Raw genomic sequence first — 21,009 nt, 5'->3', positions numbered from 1 at the left:
GACTGATCTAAACTTTGGACATTTGTCTGCAGACAAACGAGATGTTGGTGGCTGCAGGCAATCAGGAGACTCCCGTAAGCACCAGTGATGTTTGGGTTTGGTAAGGTTTAATCCGTCCTCACTTTTTAATTTAAACAACCTGATTTGTCAGGTATTTAATTCACTGGATTACCAGACACCAAAATCAAACATTCCTATATTCCTTTATTTTACCAATTCGCAGTAACTGAATTACATTTTCCAGAAAAAAGGTATGTGATAATAGCAATATTGTGAAATATGATAATAATCCTTGATAGAGGATGTAATCCCTACCATCCACCTCCTATATCCTCATGTTTGTATTTAAAAAAAATCATTTTTTTGTTTAAACTTCGTGACTCCCGCCACTTACAATCTCTTGCTAACTAAAGGAAGCAATTTTTAAGATAACATAAAGGTTGATGTTAATGACACATGGATATACCCATATACATAAACATGAATGTACAGTCACACTTACAATTTTATCACATTCCTTAATCTTATTATCGCACTAAATTACAAAATCTAATTTCATTGTTGTTGTCTTGAAAAGGACCGTTAGAGGAGCTTTTTGAGGTTCAATAGATTGTGTTGTGTGTTGAAGCAACAGTACTATTTGTAAACTAAAGGCTATTTAGGCCATTGAAAAGTGGCTGGTCTAAAAAAATCTATGCAGTAATAAAGCTCTGTTTAAAGACAACTGGATTTATCTGACTGGGAGAGGAGGAGCAAAGTCTAGAATTTCCCTCAATGACAGTCCCTGAAAGTTTACTTTCTTTGGACTAAATGCTTCAGCCAACTTTAGCACACTGGACAGTAAAGACTAAAAGGCTGGCTGAGCCTCAGCTCCCCGTGAAAGGTTGACACCACTATCTTTGAGATCTATTGACTCAGGTACAGCTTAGGCCCCACACACATTTGGGCCAATGGCTGTTCTTTCTTTATTTGAGCTGCGGCCCATTAAAAGGACCCTTTATTCAGCTGACATGACCTAGATTAGAGGGCAAAAGGGAGCAAAAGCACACAAATAGAATTAAAGGTTGTTGAATGATGGAGGACTGTATGAATACTCTATAATGTTCTATAAAAAGGACAAACACTCTTGACGAAGGTCTGGAGGGACCAAAATGTTAGTATGATCAATAAATTGGGGTGCTGAGCAAAAGAAGATCTGCTTTTCTCGAGGCTCAAGCGATGCTTTTAATACTTACGCCATATAATATGTTCTGTTTAAAGGTCAACTTTCAAAATCTGTATAATGAAGGATTATTGCATTCAATTACATTCTGGAAGTATGAGTCGTATTTAAAATGCAAAGCAAAAGTAGGTTAGCAACTGTCTGATTCTCTGAGTACTTTCTATGATTAGCTGCATGATACCACCACTTGCAATCCATTCTAATAAAAAATGCAGTTCAGAAATGAAAAAATACTAACCATTAGACAGTGATTCATAAAAAATAAAAAAAACATTATAAAAAGGACCACATATCTGGAACTGTGCTCATTTAGAAATGACTGAAGGTCAAAGTATAGAGAGACTAGACCCCATGTTGTTGTTCTTTCTTTTTTTTAAAGAGTTAATATTTGCTAGTTCCAGCTTCCCAAATGTGAAGATTGTGTTGCTTTTCTTTTTCATGTATGATTGCAAACTGAATATCGTTGGGTTTTGGACTTTTGGTCAGATAAGATAAGATAAGATAATCCTTTATTAGTCCCGCAGTGAGGACATTTACAGGATCACGAGATCAGCAGATGAAACAAGTAATTTGATAACTTCACCATGGGTTCTGGGAAATTATAACAGGCTTTTCTCCTCTACTTTCTGACAATATATGACAAAAAAAACGACTAGTGGAGGAAAAAATTATCGTTAGGTGCAGCCCTGGTATTAATCCCTTCAATCTTAACATACATAGAAATAATTCTATAGAAGATTTGTTGTATTCTGAATGAAGCCACAATCAATCCTTGTGTATAATATTCAGTTAAAAATCCTAAACAGGGGACCTCCTGTAGCCTGTTAAATCTAGGAACATGATTAATAATAATCAATTGTCATAACAAAATAACACACATGAACACAAACCTTTTTTACAAGCAATATTGCACATGCTGTCTTAGGTGTTATTACTTGTCAACAAAAATCCCAAAATGTGAGGTAAACTCTCAATTGCTGTTAAATCACATCTGTCTGCATGTTGAAGTGGGAAAAATGCATCAAGCTCGATTGATCTCACCGCTGCTCTGCCATCTGGATCTCCTCTTCATCAACCAAATCACCCACTTTCAACTATTTCCACAGGGGCTTAGGACCCAAATTGAATATGTCCAAACAAGATGACACAGATAATTCCCACAATCGCCCCAGCCATATGTTACCACACTTGGAGGCAACTAAAAGGTTTTCTAACTTTGAAATAACTTCCAGAATTGAAACCTTGCGTGACAGTAATGGATAGATAAATATATGGTTCGGTGTGGCGTGGCGCAGCGAGGTAAAACTTGAAGAAAATCAAGCTCAAGATTAGAATTTCGTGGCACACTTGCCAATCGGATGTCAGCCCTCCTTTTAGTCTGATGGGCAGCCTGTGTGCTTGGAAAAGGACAGCAACATACTGTAGATGTAAATAAATCCATTCATTTACAATCATCACCTGTAGCTTCCAATCACGTAAACTGACAGCATGGCAGGTCTAATAAGAAGATTAATTGTCTTTAATGAAAAAAGTGTTTTACTGTGTGCATAAATATTGTTACAGAGAGTTCACAATTGTGTTGCTTTGTTTTGATTGAAATCCCAGAGGGCAAAAAAAAATTGTCTTTTCATTTTTTGTCTCTATATTTTCCTCCAAACATGTTTTTTGCTGAATTTCTCCAAAGATGATAAGTGCTGGAGGCGTTTCATTTTGCACAATGACAGAACCGCAACAGCCAGGTTCTGAACTGAAAGACCAGTTGGGCTAAAGGAGAAGCTATTAGTGAGTTGGAAATATGAAAAAGCAATATCTCAAATGGTAGGCGAATGGCCATGAACCTCAAACCGTGTTTCGAAGATGGGTCAAAAGAAAAGCTTCATTTAAATCACAGGGATACCACGCTATTGACATGCACAATGAGTAGGGAATAGCATTTTTCTCAAATAATAAATGACTGTAAGTTAGTGGCATGGACATCAACACTGCAGGGAATTCAGCAGAATTACTGTACGTATGGGAGTCATAAGTAAGGCAAGTCTTCTGCTGTGCTCATGTCATGTGGGACAGCAGAAAGGATCAAAATGTTTGCGATCATGCAAAAATGTGACAAATGTGTGTTACAAATGCTCTGCAACGACAACACAATATCTATTTCATTTGGGGTTAATTGCCTAGAACAACATACTTTGGCTATTGTGAGGCATCTATGTTTTTTTTGGTTATCGGGCATTTCCGTTATATCAGAGATTTCAGAAAAGGTTATTAATTGTAGTCAGGCAACTTCAAATACTCTTTGAAATCTGATCTGCTGTTCTCACTTCGTCTAGTTTACAGCATTCACGTTGAGCTTTTTACAAACGTCCAATCTGACTCCTGCATTCTGACTAATTTTCCCCACATTTCTTATGCAGCTATTATCTGAAACCGATATGCGTCGTTCCAGGTTGGCTCTTGTGTTAAATGTCAAAGGTAAGCCATCGTAGTGGAGCTCCAGTCATGCATGAATTCTATCAAAGCAGACCTTCATTATACTGTATAGCTTCATGGCTCCATCATGGATAATGCCCGTGACAAATTTTCCAAAACAGAATTTACAGCAGTGTTGAGGGTGAAACCTGTAAGTGAAAATAAGAACAAAATAGCATATTCATTTTCAAATCACACCCATGGGAGGAGGCGTTACGCAGTGCCTCATAAGGTGTTTATGAATTATAGCAATCTGTGGCTGCTTAAAGCTTATTTTTTACTCTCTTATACTCATGTGTTAAACAAGTTCATAATGATATGGTAACATGTGCTCCATAAATTTAACAAACGCAAAAATATCTCTGAATCCTATATTAATGAAACTATCACTTGAAATTGCCAACCCTGATCTCGCTTCAACTGTCTTCATTCAATAAATAGTCAATATAATATATAATATAATCATAAATCTAATGCTTTTTCTGAAGGACATATATAAGCGATGATACTATATAAAGGCTCTTGGTGCCTTACTCATTATCGTATCAGTGAAAGGTCTGGAGCCTACGAATACCAAGATACAGGAATTTGATATCTAGCAACAGACTTGAGACTGTGAGTAATGTAATGAAGTCAGCAGTAACGTTATAGCTGTGAACGAGCAGTGTGTGTACAGTTTAGCCTCGAGTCTGTGATTAAATGCTACAACACCTGAACACCCAAGACGAGCCTCCATGTCCTGCTTGCATCCTGCAGGTTGAAGTGAAAGTAAAAGGAAGCAATCGGTCCAACTCAGGCTAACTTAAGGTGGGCTGACCTTTAAGGTGGACCAGCTATTCTCATTTTAGTCACAGTCCAGCTTTTAAACATTACCAGATTACCTGATAATCCAGTATAATGCATTTACTCAATTACATGGTTTAGCTTCTTTTTAAGCTACTGAAATAAAAGCATTTTTGAACCAACACACTGATGTGTTGTTGGAGTTTTGTTTACTACTAAGTAGAACCAATGCCCCGGGATTCACAATGTCTGTCATGCCAACTGTGCACACGTGTCTTCAAGATGTTTGATACTATTGTACTATTTCAGTTCATCACACTGAATATTTGAGGCTAGGAGTGAATTAGAGGAGACATATGGTGAGGTCATTGTGATTCATCATGCTAACTGGTGCGTGACTCAGTCCTAAACACAACAGCTGGTGGTCTGAAGAGCCCGAGGTAGAGCCCCAGGGTGCGAGATGACCAGCCCACTCATTTACCGGCAGCTTACACAGGGGACAAGAATCAGCGGGGTTCTGGGAGCAGGAGACGAGGCTGGCTTCTTTTCAGATTCTAGCACCCTCCAGGAGCAAAAGAGCGAGGACTCGCCAAGAAGCATCACAATAGCAGATGTTTCATTTGACACATGAAAAGATACGAGGGCCCAAAAATATGTAAACACTGGACACAGGCTCATTAACCCATCCATTTCGATAAACCCTTTCCAAAATGCTTGGACCTCCTTCCCCACAGGCCTTCAATTAATGGAATTGGATCTATGAAGAATGGAGATATTCTTTCTCAAGCCTCATCAATATTCTCTGTACTGGTCCTCTATTGCCACTGAGGTTACATGAGCTTGTCACATTTGCCACGACAGCAAGGCCCCCTGGAAATGCACTATGTGGCCCCATTCAAGTCAGTGGTGTGAGCCTAGATATCTATTACTGCAAGACTGCTCTACGCTCTCTTCAGCTGCAAGGATGGGTGATTTAAATGAACCGTTGGTTCACCCCTGCTGTTCTTCTATAGTTCCTGATGAATTCTAATGCCGGTCTGAAGAACTTTGCTAGCCCTACTTCCAAAAAGCTTCATTACAAGCCAATTTGATGTAAAAAAAAAAAAATACAATATATGGTGCCATTATGCATCCTGTTTTGCAAGCTATTAAAAGGCACTGTTGTAAAAACGGTGCAAAAGAAAAAGAAGTATTTTAACTATTTTTATTATCTCAATTGCAAAACCTCTTTCGCCTTCTTCTCCCTCAAAGTGTTGTTAAATATTTAATGTACATTTTTCAAATTTTTTTTTCCAGGGATCAATCATAAAAACCACTAACATCAGTATAATTCTTTCTCCCACAGATCACTGAGTATAAAAGCAACATTGTGCATGAAGCGGAGTAATACGGTAATGAGGCAACACAGGTTAAAGGAACAAAGGGCAGACCTCCGACACATGCGAGTGTCATTATACCCTCCAGGGCATTTCACTGCAAAGTCTATTATTTAACGTTATAATTAGAGCCCAGAAATGTGTCCCGGGGTTAAGATCAGCCCTCTACATTTTTGCATTAAGATAAAAATAATAACGATCCCCAATTAGTCTCTCCACCTCAAAGCTGCAAACGACATCACACTTAACTGGGTCATGAACTCTTGTAATCGGTATGAATTTACTAATTTATAACTAAAACAACATGCTTTCCTTGCATGTCTTGTCCAGGCTAACAGCTACCGCTCTTTGAGAAACACAATTTATGACAAATCCGAAGACTTTCATAGGTGTTGCAAGCTTGGCACTGCGGTTGCTACTACCTTGTTATTCGCGGAGCCAGTATCATCTATTCACTTGAGAGATGCAGTCATGCAGTTGGAACTCTCTTGTTACGCCCACTGCAACGCTGCTGTCATGAATGCATTGAACTTGAATGACAGTTTACTGATTGCACCATTTAGGTAAACACTGTACCGTGCTGCCACAGAATATTAAGTTGAAATGTTTTCCCATTTGCAAATGTTGATCAAGTGCATATGACTCATAAAGCATATGCTCATTTATTAGAAATGAGAGAAGCAGGAGTAACACACAACTTCACACATGCAGCTCATTGAGAGTGCAAAGTCCTTGTTTACTTTATCACTGCATCTCCTAAACCGAACCCTGACTGAGCCTCCACTATTGCAGGATAAAAGATAGCACAAAAGCAACACCCACACAGCAACAGAGCCAAGCATGTCTTAATCTCAGTGAGTATGTTACAGGCACACTGTATTCCAGTTGTATTATAGCCTGGTTAGGTCACACTGTGTACATAACTGTCCAATTCGTATTTCCAATATACACATAATAAATCATCAACATCACCTTCAGCAAATACATTCAAATTGAAGTGTAACTAGGGTTCTATGAATCCTGGGTGACCACCAGAGACGGTAGTAACCAGATAACTAGAAGAAGCAGACAGAAGTCTCCATTCAGCCGTAAGTTGATTTCAGGTAGGGTGCTGCCCAGATTGGAGAGAATGTGCCACTGCCTTATACTTCGGGTCATGGAGTACAAGGCAATGTCAACGAATTTTCTTTGCTCAAGGGAACAAAATTAATAGATTTTTTTTTTCTGGAAAAAGGAAAAGAAGTGTTGCTGCAGTGAAACTGCAGACCGGGACCGCAATCAATGGAGGGTATATCTACTTATTCAAGAAAGTTTATTTAGTTTTAAAGGATAAGTCTGGTGACATACTAGTGAACATTTTTTAACAAAAAAAATCCCATGAAAAGATCCCAATTAACAATGAATTGATGCCACTGGATAGACTGTGAAGCTGGCATAACTTACTCATCAGTGCATAGAGCTCCATTTTTGTCCACAAACCTCCAAAACGAGCCACATTTTTGGACTGCATGACATTTAACATGGTTTAATAGTTTCATCATTCGTCCCCAATAAATACAATATTTACTTCTATTTGAGTAGAGATTGCTGTAAACGACTGCAGCTTTTTTTGGGAAATAACTCAACATTTTCAAAATGAAAGTATATATTTATGAGCTGTTCTGGAGGATTTATGTTTTCAGTAGGATTGACAGAATATTACCAGCCTTATTCTTTACTACACCCCCACACAACCTTACATGAAAGTTGACTTTTTCTTCAAATTCTAACTGGTAAAAGAGAGTAAAGTGTGATACAGTATCCAATATTACATTTTCTGCTTCAACAACTCGGTGACAACAGTATAACTATATTTAGAGTCCTGAATGATGTTCACAGGTCTTAAAGTTAGCCATTGAAGCACTGCTGTGGCATTCTTTGTACTAAAACATATCTGCATGTTGGAGCATCTGCTCTTTTTGATTTCGCTACATCAAAAGCCCCCCCCCCCCCCACAGCGGAGGCCTTTCAGGTCTAGGAACTGTCTATGCTTTTTTTTCTCAACAACAACAGTGTCATTGTCAAGTTTTAACGCCAATTCCACCACTGTTGTCTGAATCTGTTGACAGCGTCTGATGTTTCCATGACAATTTTGGCACGTCATGTTTATCTGTCCTTAATGCTTGTTTACTTCCAAGTCCCTGGGGGGCAGCTTATTTAGCACATTTCCTCAGCCATGTGTACTTGTCTGTGTCTGAAAAACAAAAACAAAAGGTCCCCAGTGTGAAATGTATTTGCATCCTTGACACCTTGATATGACATACCCGTGTGGGTTTTCCCAAAAGCACTGTGTGGCGCTCAGCTCTCTGAGCCTTATCACTGGTGTCAAGCTTGGGACTTCTATATTCAGACTACCCTCCGGAGGCAAAACGTCTCTGTGGGTAAAATAGAAAGACCACAGCAAGAAACACAACAGAACTCCTTGGTTCCCCAAGACGCACGCTATAATAAACGATGGTAGCAAACACCCTCTTAGAGAGTGATTAGTGTTGTCTGTGTAGTAAACAGTATGTTTTATATGGCTCCAGGTCAATCCTAAGGGTCTCCCCTACTCAGACATTAATAGGAAGGCCACCATGTAATCATTCCTGCACCACACTCACCCACTGACAGAGGAATCCTAGGGGAAACACTTTTCCCAGAGGAGGAATACCACATGTGAATTTCCCTTCTGTTACCTCCCGAGGCAGTTTTTCTTCCACCAATGTATTAACGAGAGAAGCAAAGTTGAACGCTTCCTCTCTTTTTGTAGAAACAAGTATAAAAAGGCAACACGTAGCGAAACTTCTGAGCAACACAAACAGCGAGTCAGATCACTAATCCCTCAAATTCACATGGATTACATCCTACCTGACTCCCTCCTTGTATCCCACACAGAGTTCCCTCTCAAGTCATGAGTTCAACACATGGCTAGTCAAGGATGCTCTCCATGCCTATATGCTTTCTTCTACCGAGTAGATTTTGTTCTTCATACTTATTTTCTGTGCTCTCACTTCTAATCCCTATAATCATACAATCACATCCATCCATAGACTTTTTGCTGTTATTTTCTAGTTCCTCTTAAGGCTTGAGAGTGTTGAGATCCTTAATCCCACCCTCCATTACTGATTTAGCCCAGCGGTTGATTGAAAACTGGGGGGGAAAAAGCTATAGCAGTCTCCTACACTAGCCAGAGGCTTTTCACACTACTCAGAAAACACCATAAATGGTGCTGAGGAAGGCTGCCAGGAAGCTTGCAGACCATATGCATTTCATGCATGAACGACTGCAGACGTCTGACACATTCTTCAGGTGACGACAACTGTCAAATATTCTCAATCGCCAGAACCGACAAAAAGGTGCAAAAGCACAGCTGGATGACTTACGTTGAAACTCATTTAGATGTTCAATGCATACAATTTGTCCCGCTCAATGAAAAACAAAACACTTTTGTCATTTCCTACCACAATAGAGGTACAAAGCAAAAGAGAGATCGGGAAAGTGACGATAAACTGCTACACACACACACACACACACACACACACACACACACACACACACACACACACACACACACACACACACACACACACAGCCTAATCTCCCTCACATCTCATTAACTGTTTTCTCTGAAGATGTATACAGGCTGGCAAGAGACTTATTTCCAATTTGGCAGAGCCAAGAGCATCTTAATGGGCTTTGGAAAAAATGCCCTACAGAATTTTTATATGGATGTTTGCTAGGCAAGGGCTTTTAGAGTGGTATTCCCACACTTTCACTAAAGGTCTCATGTCATGCCATTATTTTGTGATTAGGCATCTGGCAGTGAACACATCTAAAATCACCCCAAAATTTATTTCACATATCTGCCCGGCATGTAGAGTAATTAAAAATAGTTCAGTGCAACAAATTCTGTCATTTTAAAAATCCTCAGCGAAATGGTGAGACAGATCGTTTGTAATTTCTCTACAGTTTATTGTTAAAAAGCTTCAAACCCGAAAAGCTGAATCTTGCAATGGAATCTTAAGGGAACTTCACAAAAATAAACTGTACTTACAGCTTTAATTATGAATAAATTGTGTCATCTTTTTGAATCATTTGCAATTTCAACCAATTAAATCTAAGACCCTATAAACATTTATCTAATATGGAACAACAAGGGCTTAAACCTGCTTTAAAAATACATATGAATCCAAGATTTTGTTCTCTTGAAGTTCTGAAAACGTGTATCTAAGTCAGCCTCTTGAGAACCCTACATTCAGATGTTAATCAGTATTGTAAGATGGTTTATTTTAAGAGCTAAAGTGATTTGTGTCGAGAAAGCTCAAATGTTGACAATATTAACTGTTACAGAAGGTTCACGAGGGTCCTTCATTTAAGTAAAAACAGCAAAGATTTCTGATAGCTGGGTTGCGTTTAAGGGAATTGGGGGACTGCATGTGTCTGACAACCTGTAAAGCACAAATCACAGTCATAAGCAGAGAGAGTTGCAGCTTCAGGAAACCACAGGAGGAAAAATGATGCCGGATTGTGTACCAGATAATAACTATTCTGTTAACAAGGGATCAAATAATATGCTTAAGAGTTGCTACCCATGAACCCCAAAGGTAATTGTTATTCTTGAGAAAAGAAATATAAGAGTCAGGCACTGCATTAATAGGAACTGCAGCACATCAAGTGATTTTGTTTCAAAGACGAAGCAAAGAGCCGAGTCCACCCATGAGAATCCGAGCCGCTCTGTGTAAGTAGATGTTGATATTAACAGCAAAGCCTCGGAGCAAGAGCTCCCTGGCAGGGCCTGACTGAGGCATTTCGGGAGCCGTTGTGTTTATGAACAAAGGGCTGACAATCAAGCAGCATTGTGTGCATGACACTATAACTAACGGCTGACACATGCACACAGGGGTGATCTTCACAGGCAAGCTGTATTGTTGGCTGACTGCTGTGTAAAACACCAGGCAGGCGAATGTACGCTGACAACGTGGACACGAGAGAGGAGGAATCATAAGCTTGACCTGGTTGAATGAAGCTGTCCACCAGGCAGTTAAAGGCATTTTTCAGGAGTGTGCTGGCACTCTTCCGAGACACATCAACGTTATAAAAACTATTTTAAAGCCAGTAAGATTTTTCTAACTGGCCTCCACCTCCCATCACTCCCGCACTGTAAGCCATCTGAGACTCTCAAGAGTCCTTAGGCAAAAAGTGAAAGTAGCACTCTTTAATCAATGAAGTGCGTGGTTGACCTCTAACCTTATGTCTCCATCGGTGTCAAACACTCATTTCAGTCCCAGAATATAACAATGTATGATGTAAATTTGCCAAGCCCAGCTGTGAGTATGACAGATGTGTTACACCGCTGAACGTCCATTACATCTCTTCATGGCAAAACCACGTGCGTAATTCTGACCGTCTCGGAGGAAGCGGGATGTTTCTGCTTTCTATCCTACATTTGTAACATTCAGGGGTTATTACTCGCCCAGACACTCTGTCACTGAGAGAAAACTACATACTGGGCAGTTATACATTGAATGGAAAGAATTGACAGAATATCTTCCAAGACGATATAAAACGATAGTTTGGAGCAGGAAAATGCCAATCAAGAGCCGATAGTGTTGTGTTATATAATCGAGAGAAAACTTTTGTGGGGAGTAATGAACTAGAAAACTGATGACATGACGATGTTGATATAAATACCACTTGTCAGCTTGCTGTAAAATCAGTTGTTCACTGGACCGCAAAGTTTTAGCGCACCATCCCATCGACAGAATTATGCATTGACGTTTTTTTCATGGACAATTAAAATAATAGATATCTAAAACCTGATTTAAAGTTCGTCATGCATTTATGGCTGGAGGGCTCTGAGCTCCAGCGCTCCCTCCCCTCTCCAGGTCTCGAGGTACGAGTGCCATTCCATGGGGTATTCAACAAATGTTCCGATTATAATCAGGAGTTAATCACATGCACACAGATATTTTCAGCAAAAGCGATATTCATGTGTATGGAGCCTACATGCAGAATGGTGACTGAACAGCCATCAGCCACTATCGGAGCCCAGTTCCCTCGATAGCAATAGTTTGTAAAACGCCCTATCGGCGGTGATTAATCAGTTAACCACTTTACAGATTTAGATAAAAAGAGAGCAAAAAGCTAGCGTCCTGGTGCGATCCTTGAAACATCAATTTGGGGTTTCTGCTCTGATAGTTAACCAGGTTCTTTATGTTCTGGATAAGTTTTATGACTCTGACTGGAGCCCATGGGACCAATTCAAACACTGCTGTAAAATGTCAATAATGGATGGCCTTTAGAATTAGATAGTAGCTGTGTAAATGGGCTTATTCTGACCAAAATGCAAAGAAAGAAACTATCAAAGTCCCTCCCACAAACGCACGTAATTAAAAAAGGTATACCTTTTTATATTTAGAAAAATTGTCCAATGTATTTAATTCAAGTTGTTTAAGATTTATTATTAACTAAAATTAAAAATGCATTCAATTACTAGCCTATTGTATTTGAATATGCAGAAACTAACATCTGTGTAAACACATCTGTATGTCACCTCTTAAATAATGTAGCTCAGCTTGTCAGTGGCTGTCAAAATAATTAGCTTATGCAAATGGCGGCTTACAACCCGAGGTAGCCACTTCTCCAGAAGTATTAAACCTGTGTGTTTAGCATCTAGAGGCATAGTAGCATGACATGGCAAATGATGGAGGGATGAGCGCCAACGCTGCACATGCAGCTTTCCTCACGTTTGTATTAGCATAGCTAATTAGGCATAATTGAGTGCTTTCTACTATCCCATCTCCTGAGGCTTATATCTTTCGCCTGTTGTATTTATGCAAAGGTTATTTGGACACAACAAAATCAAATTACACACGGTGCACAGGCTGTAGATGAATTGCAATTAGGATTTGATCACAGCTCCAAAAACCTAGCGATCTATAACGTGGCCACAGACCTCTGTCGTTGACTTTGACTTGCTGAGGTTCCAAGTGGAGGACAAATGTTACATGACAAAATCAATTTGACATAATCTAATAACAGTATGTCCAGGTATTTCCAAATAATTCATGAAACATCTGACACAATCAAATTGCTGTTGTCTATAATAACTGTTGAACAGGATACATAAAAAAATTAAATGGTTATATATATATATATATATATATATATATATATATATATATATATATATATATATATATATATATATATATATGCACCTTTGTATTACATAAGAATTCCTGCAATGCTAAAACATAATTGGGGTTAGTTCACATACTTGTATAAAGCTGCGTTCAATCACAAACCATGACAAAAGGGAAATGAGGGTAACATCAGAAGCCACTTCGTCTGTCTAGCTTGCGGTGCTTTGTCATATCAGAAACAAATAATTGAATAAATACAACAATGGAGCAGCATTGTTTTAGTTGATGTAAGTTTTGAACACTTGCATGATATGCAAAAAAAAAAAAAAAGCTCTGGACATTAATTATTTCAACCACAGTGTGTGTGTGGCCTTTATATTTGAGTCATCTGCTGAAAATGTCTCCCTCGGAGTTGATGCTGAATATTTGTTGCAGAGTAAATGTTGGAATAAAGTTTTCCTTTTTGCTTTTGCATATTTCACTACTACTCTAGATGCAGATTATATTAATGTAGACTATTATGCTGCATTCTATCAACTGATTACTTGGTACATTTTGAAAAAGGTCTGACTAGTCAATTAGGGCACAATTTTGAAAATTTGCCACATGGACTTCTAATTGTTAGATGAAATACAGAAGATGTATTCGTACTGGAAGGATCCCTCGTACACAGACACAGACTAACACACAAACGTTCAACCAGTAACAAAAGTATCAAATTCCCATCCAGCCAAAACCCTGTTAAAAGGAAATAAGGCGGCTCTATGATCATTACTGCCTGACACTGCCAATTACCAATACGGTATCTCTATTTTGTCTGTACAAGGCAAAAAGGGGGATTAACTTCAGGCCTCTCTGCTTCCTGTCTTCCCTCTCATGAAGCTGACTATGTTTACTGACTAATCTACTTTCCTGCTTTGACCATAAATGTGATTACCACCACACAAGAGATACTAAAACCCCATATCTCTGCTGTACCAAAGCACACGAATTAAAACCTAAGCTGTAGCCTTGAGGAATAAAAAAGGAACCCTCAGCAAAAAGGAATATTTCGTGCTGAGTGCATAGAGCCCCCTACTGGTAAATTGCATTCACTATTTAGCAAAGTACAGCACAACAAGAGCTCCATGATCTTCTGTTGAATGCCAGCAACAGGTATGCAGCTACTTTGAAAACATATCTTCTCGTGTTCCACTGTCGCAATGTCAATCTGTCACTGTCTCCATTTAAGAAGCTGTATTAGTGATCGATCTCTAATCTGGGGACTGCAAGTAAATCACGTACCGACGGCTCACATGCAAGTATTGGGCTGTTAAATCGGGTTTCTATCAATCTGTAACCTGTGGGTGAAGTCAACTCATTGGGGTGATTAAGTTCATGTGCTATTACCAATTCCAATGTACTTTACCTCTACAGCAATGGGTAGATGGACACTTGACGTGCAACATAGGTGGGTCATTTTAGCTGTAGATTGTAAATGGTGTCGACTTAATGCAAGATAATAAATGGAAGGCAGTGATTCATCATCAGGCAACTGTGGACATGGAGAGGAACTTTAAATAAGAAAAACAGATATTGATCCACTTTACTGCATGACATGTATTTGATTTGTCACATGCTCGCAATAAGCCCAACAAACATACCAGCTGCATCTACATTACATTCAGACACATCCTTTGGCAATGTCTATGATGAAACGTGGCATGTTGCCAAAACAGACTGGTACTTTTGACTCTATTTGGAGCCTCTGATAATTAAAAAAAAAAAAAGGGGGACGACGGTACCGGGCGACTTAAATGCTCAGAGGTTTGAGGGAGATCACATAGTTCAGGTTGTGTGTGTGGCGATCATCATCATAATTGTTCCATTCTAAGGGGGAAACAAGACACGGCACGTGGCGAACGGGGGCGACCGGTGATTGATTAGTCGATTTCGCCTACCTGATATTTCCTGATGAGGCACATTGACGAGGCTGAATCCTTTAGCGTTATACGCTTGCCTTGCCTCGCTACAGCTCCGCGCTTTGCTTTCAGCAGCAGATGACAGGGACAGCACCGACAGAGTACATAAGGCGACTTGCAGTCTCCACATCGCATACATCAGTGAAATCCTTGATAATGTTTCGCAGGGAAATACGAGCTCCGTCAGATTAAAAAAAAAAACACACACTGATTATCAAAAAAAAAAAAGCTGTTTGAGAGATTCCTCCAGTGAGCAGGATGTCAGATGTCCATTCAAACAAAAAATAAAAAATTAAAAAAAATCACTCCTCACTTTAGATACTGGTACGTCCACCTCATTGCAAAAAGCTGCGTCTCTTCCCCCGCGATATAAGAAAAAAGACCCCGGCGAGCCCGACTGCTCCCGGCTTGGACAGATCCGTCTGAAGACAGTTGCTACCTGGTGCTGCTCTCTGTGCAAACAACTTCTCCCGCACACACAGCAGCAGCTGCCCTGTGTTCGTGTCAGTGGGAGGAAAGCGAAATGCAACGGAGACGCACGCTGCACGGCGAGCAGAGCGCACAAGGGCAGGGCAAAACATGGAGTGGAGTGGCTGCGACTTCAGCTGGTTCCTCATCCAGGGGCGCGTACTGTCCTCTGCCTTAGTGCATCCTCCTTGGTAATGCGCACCAGAAAACATTACTGTGGAGACACGTGTTGGTGGAGGCGCGGGGTGGAGGTAGTGTAGGCGGCGTAGATCTACACATCGCCCTGGTTATTGTATTGTCTTTTATTTGTGAGTACAAACTCACAAAAACCCCAGCTGGCTGTTCGGTGTCCTTTGATGATGATAACCTAATTAAGTAATAAGATACAGGCTATCAAATTGACCTCGAACAAACACAGACATATATAACGTGATCCACTCGTGCTATTTCATCTCTATGTGCAACTTTTCCCATTTTTATTTTTTTTAACTCAATTTCATCATTTTTAGGTCAGATCCTGACAGTTAGACCGTGTTTACTTGAGCTGTGTGAAATGACCTCGCTGGGTCCCCTTTTATCGTTGACATATTCTTATGTACAAAACCCACAATGCTTTCAATGGGGCAGAGGCGTTTGCGAGTTTTATTTCTATAAAGATGATTTTACCTAATTTAACTTCACCAGCCACGAATAATGCATTACCTATGGCAGCACAGAAGCGGCTCGTCACACTATAACATCAATGATTAAAAGCATGCTTCCTTCAACAAAGAGAAAACTTTGTTAGAAGAAGGAGAAAAAGTTGTCTTGTTATAATGAAGAAAATCTAATAAGAACAGTATCTCGTTATAACTTGATTCTCTCTTGAGTATAAAAGTAGAGTGCATCTCATAATACCTCGTACAAACACTCCCGCGGTGTGTTTTTGTGGTATTGGGAGCTACAGCTTGCTTGTTAAAATCAACTCTAATATCCACTGCGAAAGTGCAATTAGCCATGATTCAGGAGTGTGAAACGTATTTCTATCGAAAGACAGAGCTGCACTGATGAAGAAGAGTGATTCTTAGTATCTCATTTTAAATATTTTCAGATTTCATTTTGCTTTAGATAGAAGACAGATGAGATGCTGAGAGAGAAAGAGGGGGGGTGACGTGCAACAAAAGGTGCCCTGAGGTCTTAACACCCTAGACCACCAGAGCATCCCACTATCTCACTATGACTACGAAATATATGGTATCAATAGTTCAGTCTTCAGTCAGAGTTAGTTTAAACAATCTCTAGGTGGTTGTGGGTAGTTTAGGTACCTTGTACATGACTTGACAGAAGCAGGTGTATTATTCAAGTAATGTAGGTTCAGATCCCTATTGTTCCTTCACCCACACTGTTACTGAGTCCTTTGTTCTTCAAACATTTACAAAAATAAATCACAATTATAGCTCCGCTCAATGTCAATGTCTTTACACAACAAATCCAGAGTAAGCCCTCTGCTCACAAATACACCATTGTTAGACATACGGTACACTGGTGTACGCACCATTGAACTTAAATCCGCTGAAACCGCCGTCTACTCGGTCCCAAAAAAGCCTTTGGCGATGTTGATGTGTCAGTTTGTGGTCTGGTTAGATATTTTTAATGATAACATGATGCCGCATTAGTCGAATAGAGGGCTGTCTGTGAAAAGTTGCTGAGCAATGTTGAACAATGGTGAAGTCTGATCTCAGTCTGCAGTAGCCGGCCAGGAGATCGCACCAAAACAGGAAACATGAGTGTGAATTTGCCACTTGTACTCTACAGTCTTCAAGTAAAGTGAATGGGAGACAAAGCAAATATTCACAGGACAGAGGTGTAATGTGACTGTACCTTTACCGGACATCACTAGTCAGTTCAGTTGCAGGGAAGTCGGCCGCAGGGAGTGAACAGCCTTGAATTACCCAGCGCAGGTACAATGATAGATGGGTCTGAACCACAGACGTTGTTAAAGCGCCAGACGGACTAAATGAGCATGAGCAGAAAATATAGGTCTGATGCTACGTAATCATTTTGGGAAGGCTTTATGGAAAATGAGAAACTTGAAACCGATTAACTACTTGAAAACTTGAGAATATAAATTCATACTAGTTTTAGATGACATATTTGTACTCCTTATTTTAGTGAGTAAGGTTTGTTTTGCATTTAATGTTGAGTGATTTACAGTTTGTATTGTGTATGATACTATTGTACTGTATAACTCACCTGCTTACGTGATTTTCTTGTGCTAGCTTTGAGGTGGACTTCTGATGAAGATTGACTGCTGCTTTTGCCTTGTGTCTGCTAGAGAAGAGCAGACAGCTGCAGCTCCACAACCTCCTGGCCATCTTTGATTTTTCTTTGCAACCAGAATACCCACATCCACATTTTCTCTATGTAGAGTTGAAGACTCACCACATTTAAGAGTAGGCTTAAGACTTTCCTTTTTGATAGTGCTTATAGTTAGGCCTGGCTCAGGTTTGCCTTTGACCAGCCCCTAGATAAGCTGCTAGGCCTGGACTGCTGAGGGACTTCCTAGGATACACTGTGCTCCTCTCTCCTCTTCTTCATCTCCTTCTGTATGAATTGACGTCCCATTAATGCTCATTACTAACTTTGCTTCTTCCTCTGAGTCTTTGTGCTTTCTCACCTCACAGGTTTCCATGGATCCCGGTTATATCCGGACCCTGGTCCTTCCTCCTCTCATGGCCCTGCTGACACCTACTGCTACTGTAATTTGTATTATTAGTCACATTACTATTTCTATTACCGATACCATTACACATATACCAGGGGCGACTGTGGCTAAGTGGAGAGCAGGGTCGTGCTTAAATCCGAGGAACGGCGGTTTGATCCCCGCTGGTTGCATGTCGATGTGTCCTTGAGCAAGATACTTAACTCCTAAATTGCTCCTGCAGCCCTTCCATCAGTGTGTGAATAGGTCAATGATGACAAGTAGTGTGCAAGCGCTTTGAGTGGTCAGAAAGACCACAAAACCGCTGTACAAGTACAGTCCATTAACGCACATTACTTAATTTCCTTCTTTACAAGAGTCTTTGTGTTTTCTCGCCTTATCATTTTTCTTCCCTGGATCCTGGTTATACCTGGACCATGGTCTCGCCTCCTACCGTGGTTCTGTCATATGCATTGAATGTGTTGTAACTTATAACTTACTGTTATGCTATTCATTCTGTACACATCACATCTATTGCACCTCTGTCCATCCTGGGAGAGGGATACCTCCTCTGTTGCTCTCCTAAGGTCTCTTCCTTTCTTCTCCCCGTTAAAGGTTTTTTTTGGGGGAGTTTTTCCTGTTCCGATGTGAGGGTCCTGGGACAGAGGATGTTGTATGTGTACAGATTGTAAAGCCCTCTGGCAAATTTGTGATTTTTGGGCTATACAAAAATAAATGAAATTGAAATGAGCTCTATATAATTGTGCATTTGTGTTTTGTTTTGTTGGCCAGCATTTAATTTCCAAAATGTGTAGCATATTGATTTCTTGGACCAGCCTTCGATCCAGGATTCAAGAAAAAAGTAGCAGATGCAGTGTTGAGAGGAGGAGAGGAGAAGTAGGACCTCACAACAGGTGTTTATTGTTACTGGTAACCTTTCACTTCTCTTCCATTGTAGATCAATGTATGAATCTATTGAATACAGAATGAAGGTGAAATGACCCAGGCCCAGCAGATGGAACAGGACACCTTTATTAGATATAATGTTGTGGAACGGATTTCTTCTGTAATTTCACAGTATCCATTTGTAAACTTTGCTGGCACTGCTTTTACTGTTTATTTTTGTATTTCTTAACAGTGTATGATTTCCGAGGTCAAGAACCTCCACAGTTCTTCAGCTATGATTGGCTGATTTAGTGGCAATGCACTGAATGCACTACGAGCATCACCACTGCCACTCTGGTTGTAGGTGGATGTAGATAAGCCACCATTACTGCGGTAGCACCAACTTCTATATATTACATTTTTTTAAAGAGCTTGAGCCAAGAAATCTGTTTGGAAAATCCTGTAGAACCTGATACACTACATATTGAAAAAATAATCCTTAAATACCATTAAAAAAAGGTTACCAAACTGATTGTGGTTAACCCAAAAGTCTCCGGGTTCAAACATGAACCATTCAAACAAGGTGTAAACATGTTCACTTCCACAGTGCCACCGCAGTATTGGCAGCACCGCTTGAGAGAACCTGATTGCATTACATGCATTAAGATCCTTGACACACTATCCATATGAGCTCCAAGAAGGACCATGACGAAGGAGCTTCTTGAGTTTTACCAACCCAATTTTAAAACACCCTCACCTAAAGGACACAATATTTCTTCTTTTTAAAAGCTGTGAGACACCACCATATCTAATTTACCAAACGGTGTAGCTACAACATGTTAGCTAGACGACTTGCTGACTCTGAAATATACAAGTTCCAGTTGCAGATGACCACAGCTGTAAAGAAAACACTTGTGTTTCACAAGTGTTTCACACAAGATAGCAACCTTTGAGCCAGCGCCGCGCTGTGCTGTTGCTGCATCTTTTTGGGACTTTTGTGCTGTACTTGAGAGTTCACATGGTGCTGTTAGTGCCACTTCTTGGTTCTTTTTCTTGGTTTTTCAGTAATGGCACAGCAGTAAAATGTTATTTCAAAGTATGTATTCAATATTGCTATAAGATTATTGAATTAAAAATAAGTTTAAAATGGTTTAAATCATGATGATATTAAAAACCAGCCCCAATCAAAGATGCAGAGTTCCCCCTGTAATTATATAATGGCCTTTAAGTTTGACTTTGTGGAAATCTACATGAGGTTTAAGGGGAGCTGTTCATATTCGATAATTATATTAGATCTGGATTTCACACCGAAAAAAATCTAAGAAAGGACTATTAATAACTGTACTGTCACTATCATTATTTGTACAATCTTTAAGAATATATATAGTGAAATATTACGAAAAATGTGATAAAATATCTACCCGATTGTGAATTCAAGATTAAATAATCAGATATGAATAGGTAAGGAAGCACACACTTGAGTCAAATCACGTGTAACAATGCCCTCTGTTTGGACATTTATATGAGATATACCACAAGAACAAACGATCTCTGCGGGCCTAAATCAGACAGAGGATATTACTCTTGTGTGTCAGACGTGGACATTATCTCGGTGCTACAGAGGAAGACAGACTCAGTCATTTGTGTGATCTTAATGAAATGGAAAATGAAATTAATTTTGCCTCACATTATTCTTCATATAAGGCCTTTTAAAAAAAAAAAAATGAACAGGAAAATCAGTTTGTGCCTATAGAGGATTGTGAAGAGCAGCAGTGACTGAAAATTAAACGTTTGTTGATCATTTAGAGAAGGCTCAGGAACTCCGTTTTCTTCTTTTGAACAATTGTAACAAAGTTCATTTCTCTATTTTCTCTATTTTGGAAGTAATAGAATCTATATTGTTCAACTTTGTTCTGTGTAAAATATTACACAATATCTCAGGGATTGTGAAAATTGTGAAATTGTAAAATTGATTTATGGATTAATTAAAAAAATTAAATAC

At 39.6% G+C, this 21,009-nt stretch overlaps 1 protein-coding gene across 2 annotated transcripts in view; it reads right to left on the bottom strand.

The window, feature by feature from the left end:
• Nucleotides 1-15,414, bottom strand: part of gpc6a (glypican 6a) — a 137,232-nt gene extending 121,818 nt beyond the window's left edge. For both annotated transcript variants that reach the window (XM_068730726.1, XM_068730727.1), the window contains exon 1: nucleotides 14,954-15,414. In XM_068730726.1, coding sequence (XP_068586827.1) covers nucleotides 14,954-15,113 — 160 coding nt within the window. In that variant the 5' untranslated portion in view covers nucleotides 15,114-15,414. The remainder of the gene's footprint in view (nucleotides 1-14,953) is intronic.
• Nucleotides 15,415-21,009: the final 5,595 nt, after the last annotated feature.

This window comes from Cebidichthys violaceus, unplaced genomic scaffold (assembly GCF_023349555.1).
Source record: "Cebidichthys violaceus isolate CVI_PGR_0920_01 unplaced genomic scaffold, fCebVio1.0.p SCAF_5, whole genome shotgun sequence".
NCBI classification, from domain to species: Eukaryota; Metazoa; Chordata; class Actinopteri; order Perciformes; family Stichaeidae; genus Cebidichthys; species Cebidichthys violaceus.
Note: the sequence above shows the minus strand (reverse complement) of the source record. Positions and strands in the feature narration are given on the sequence as shown.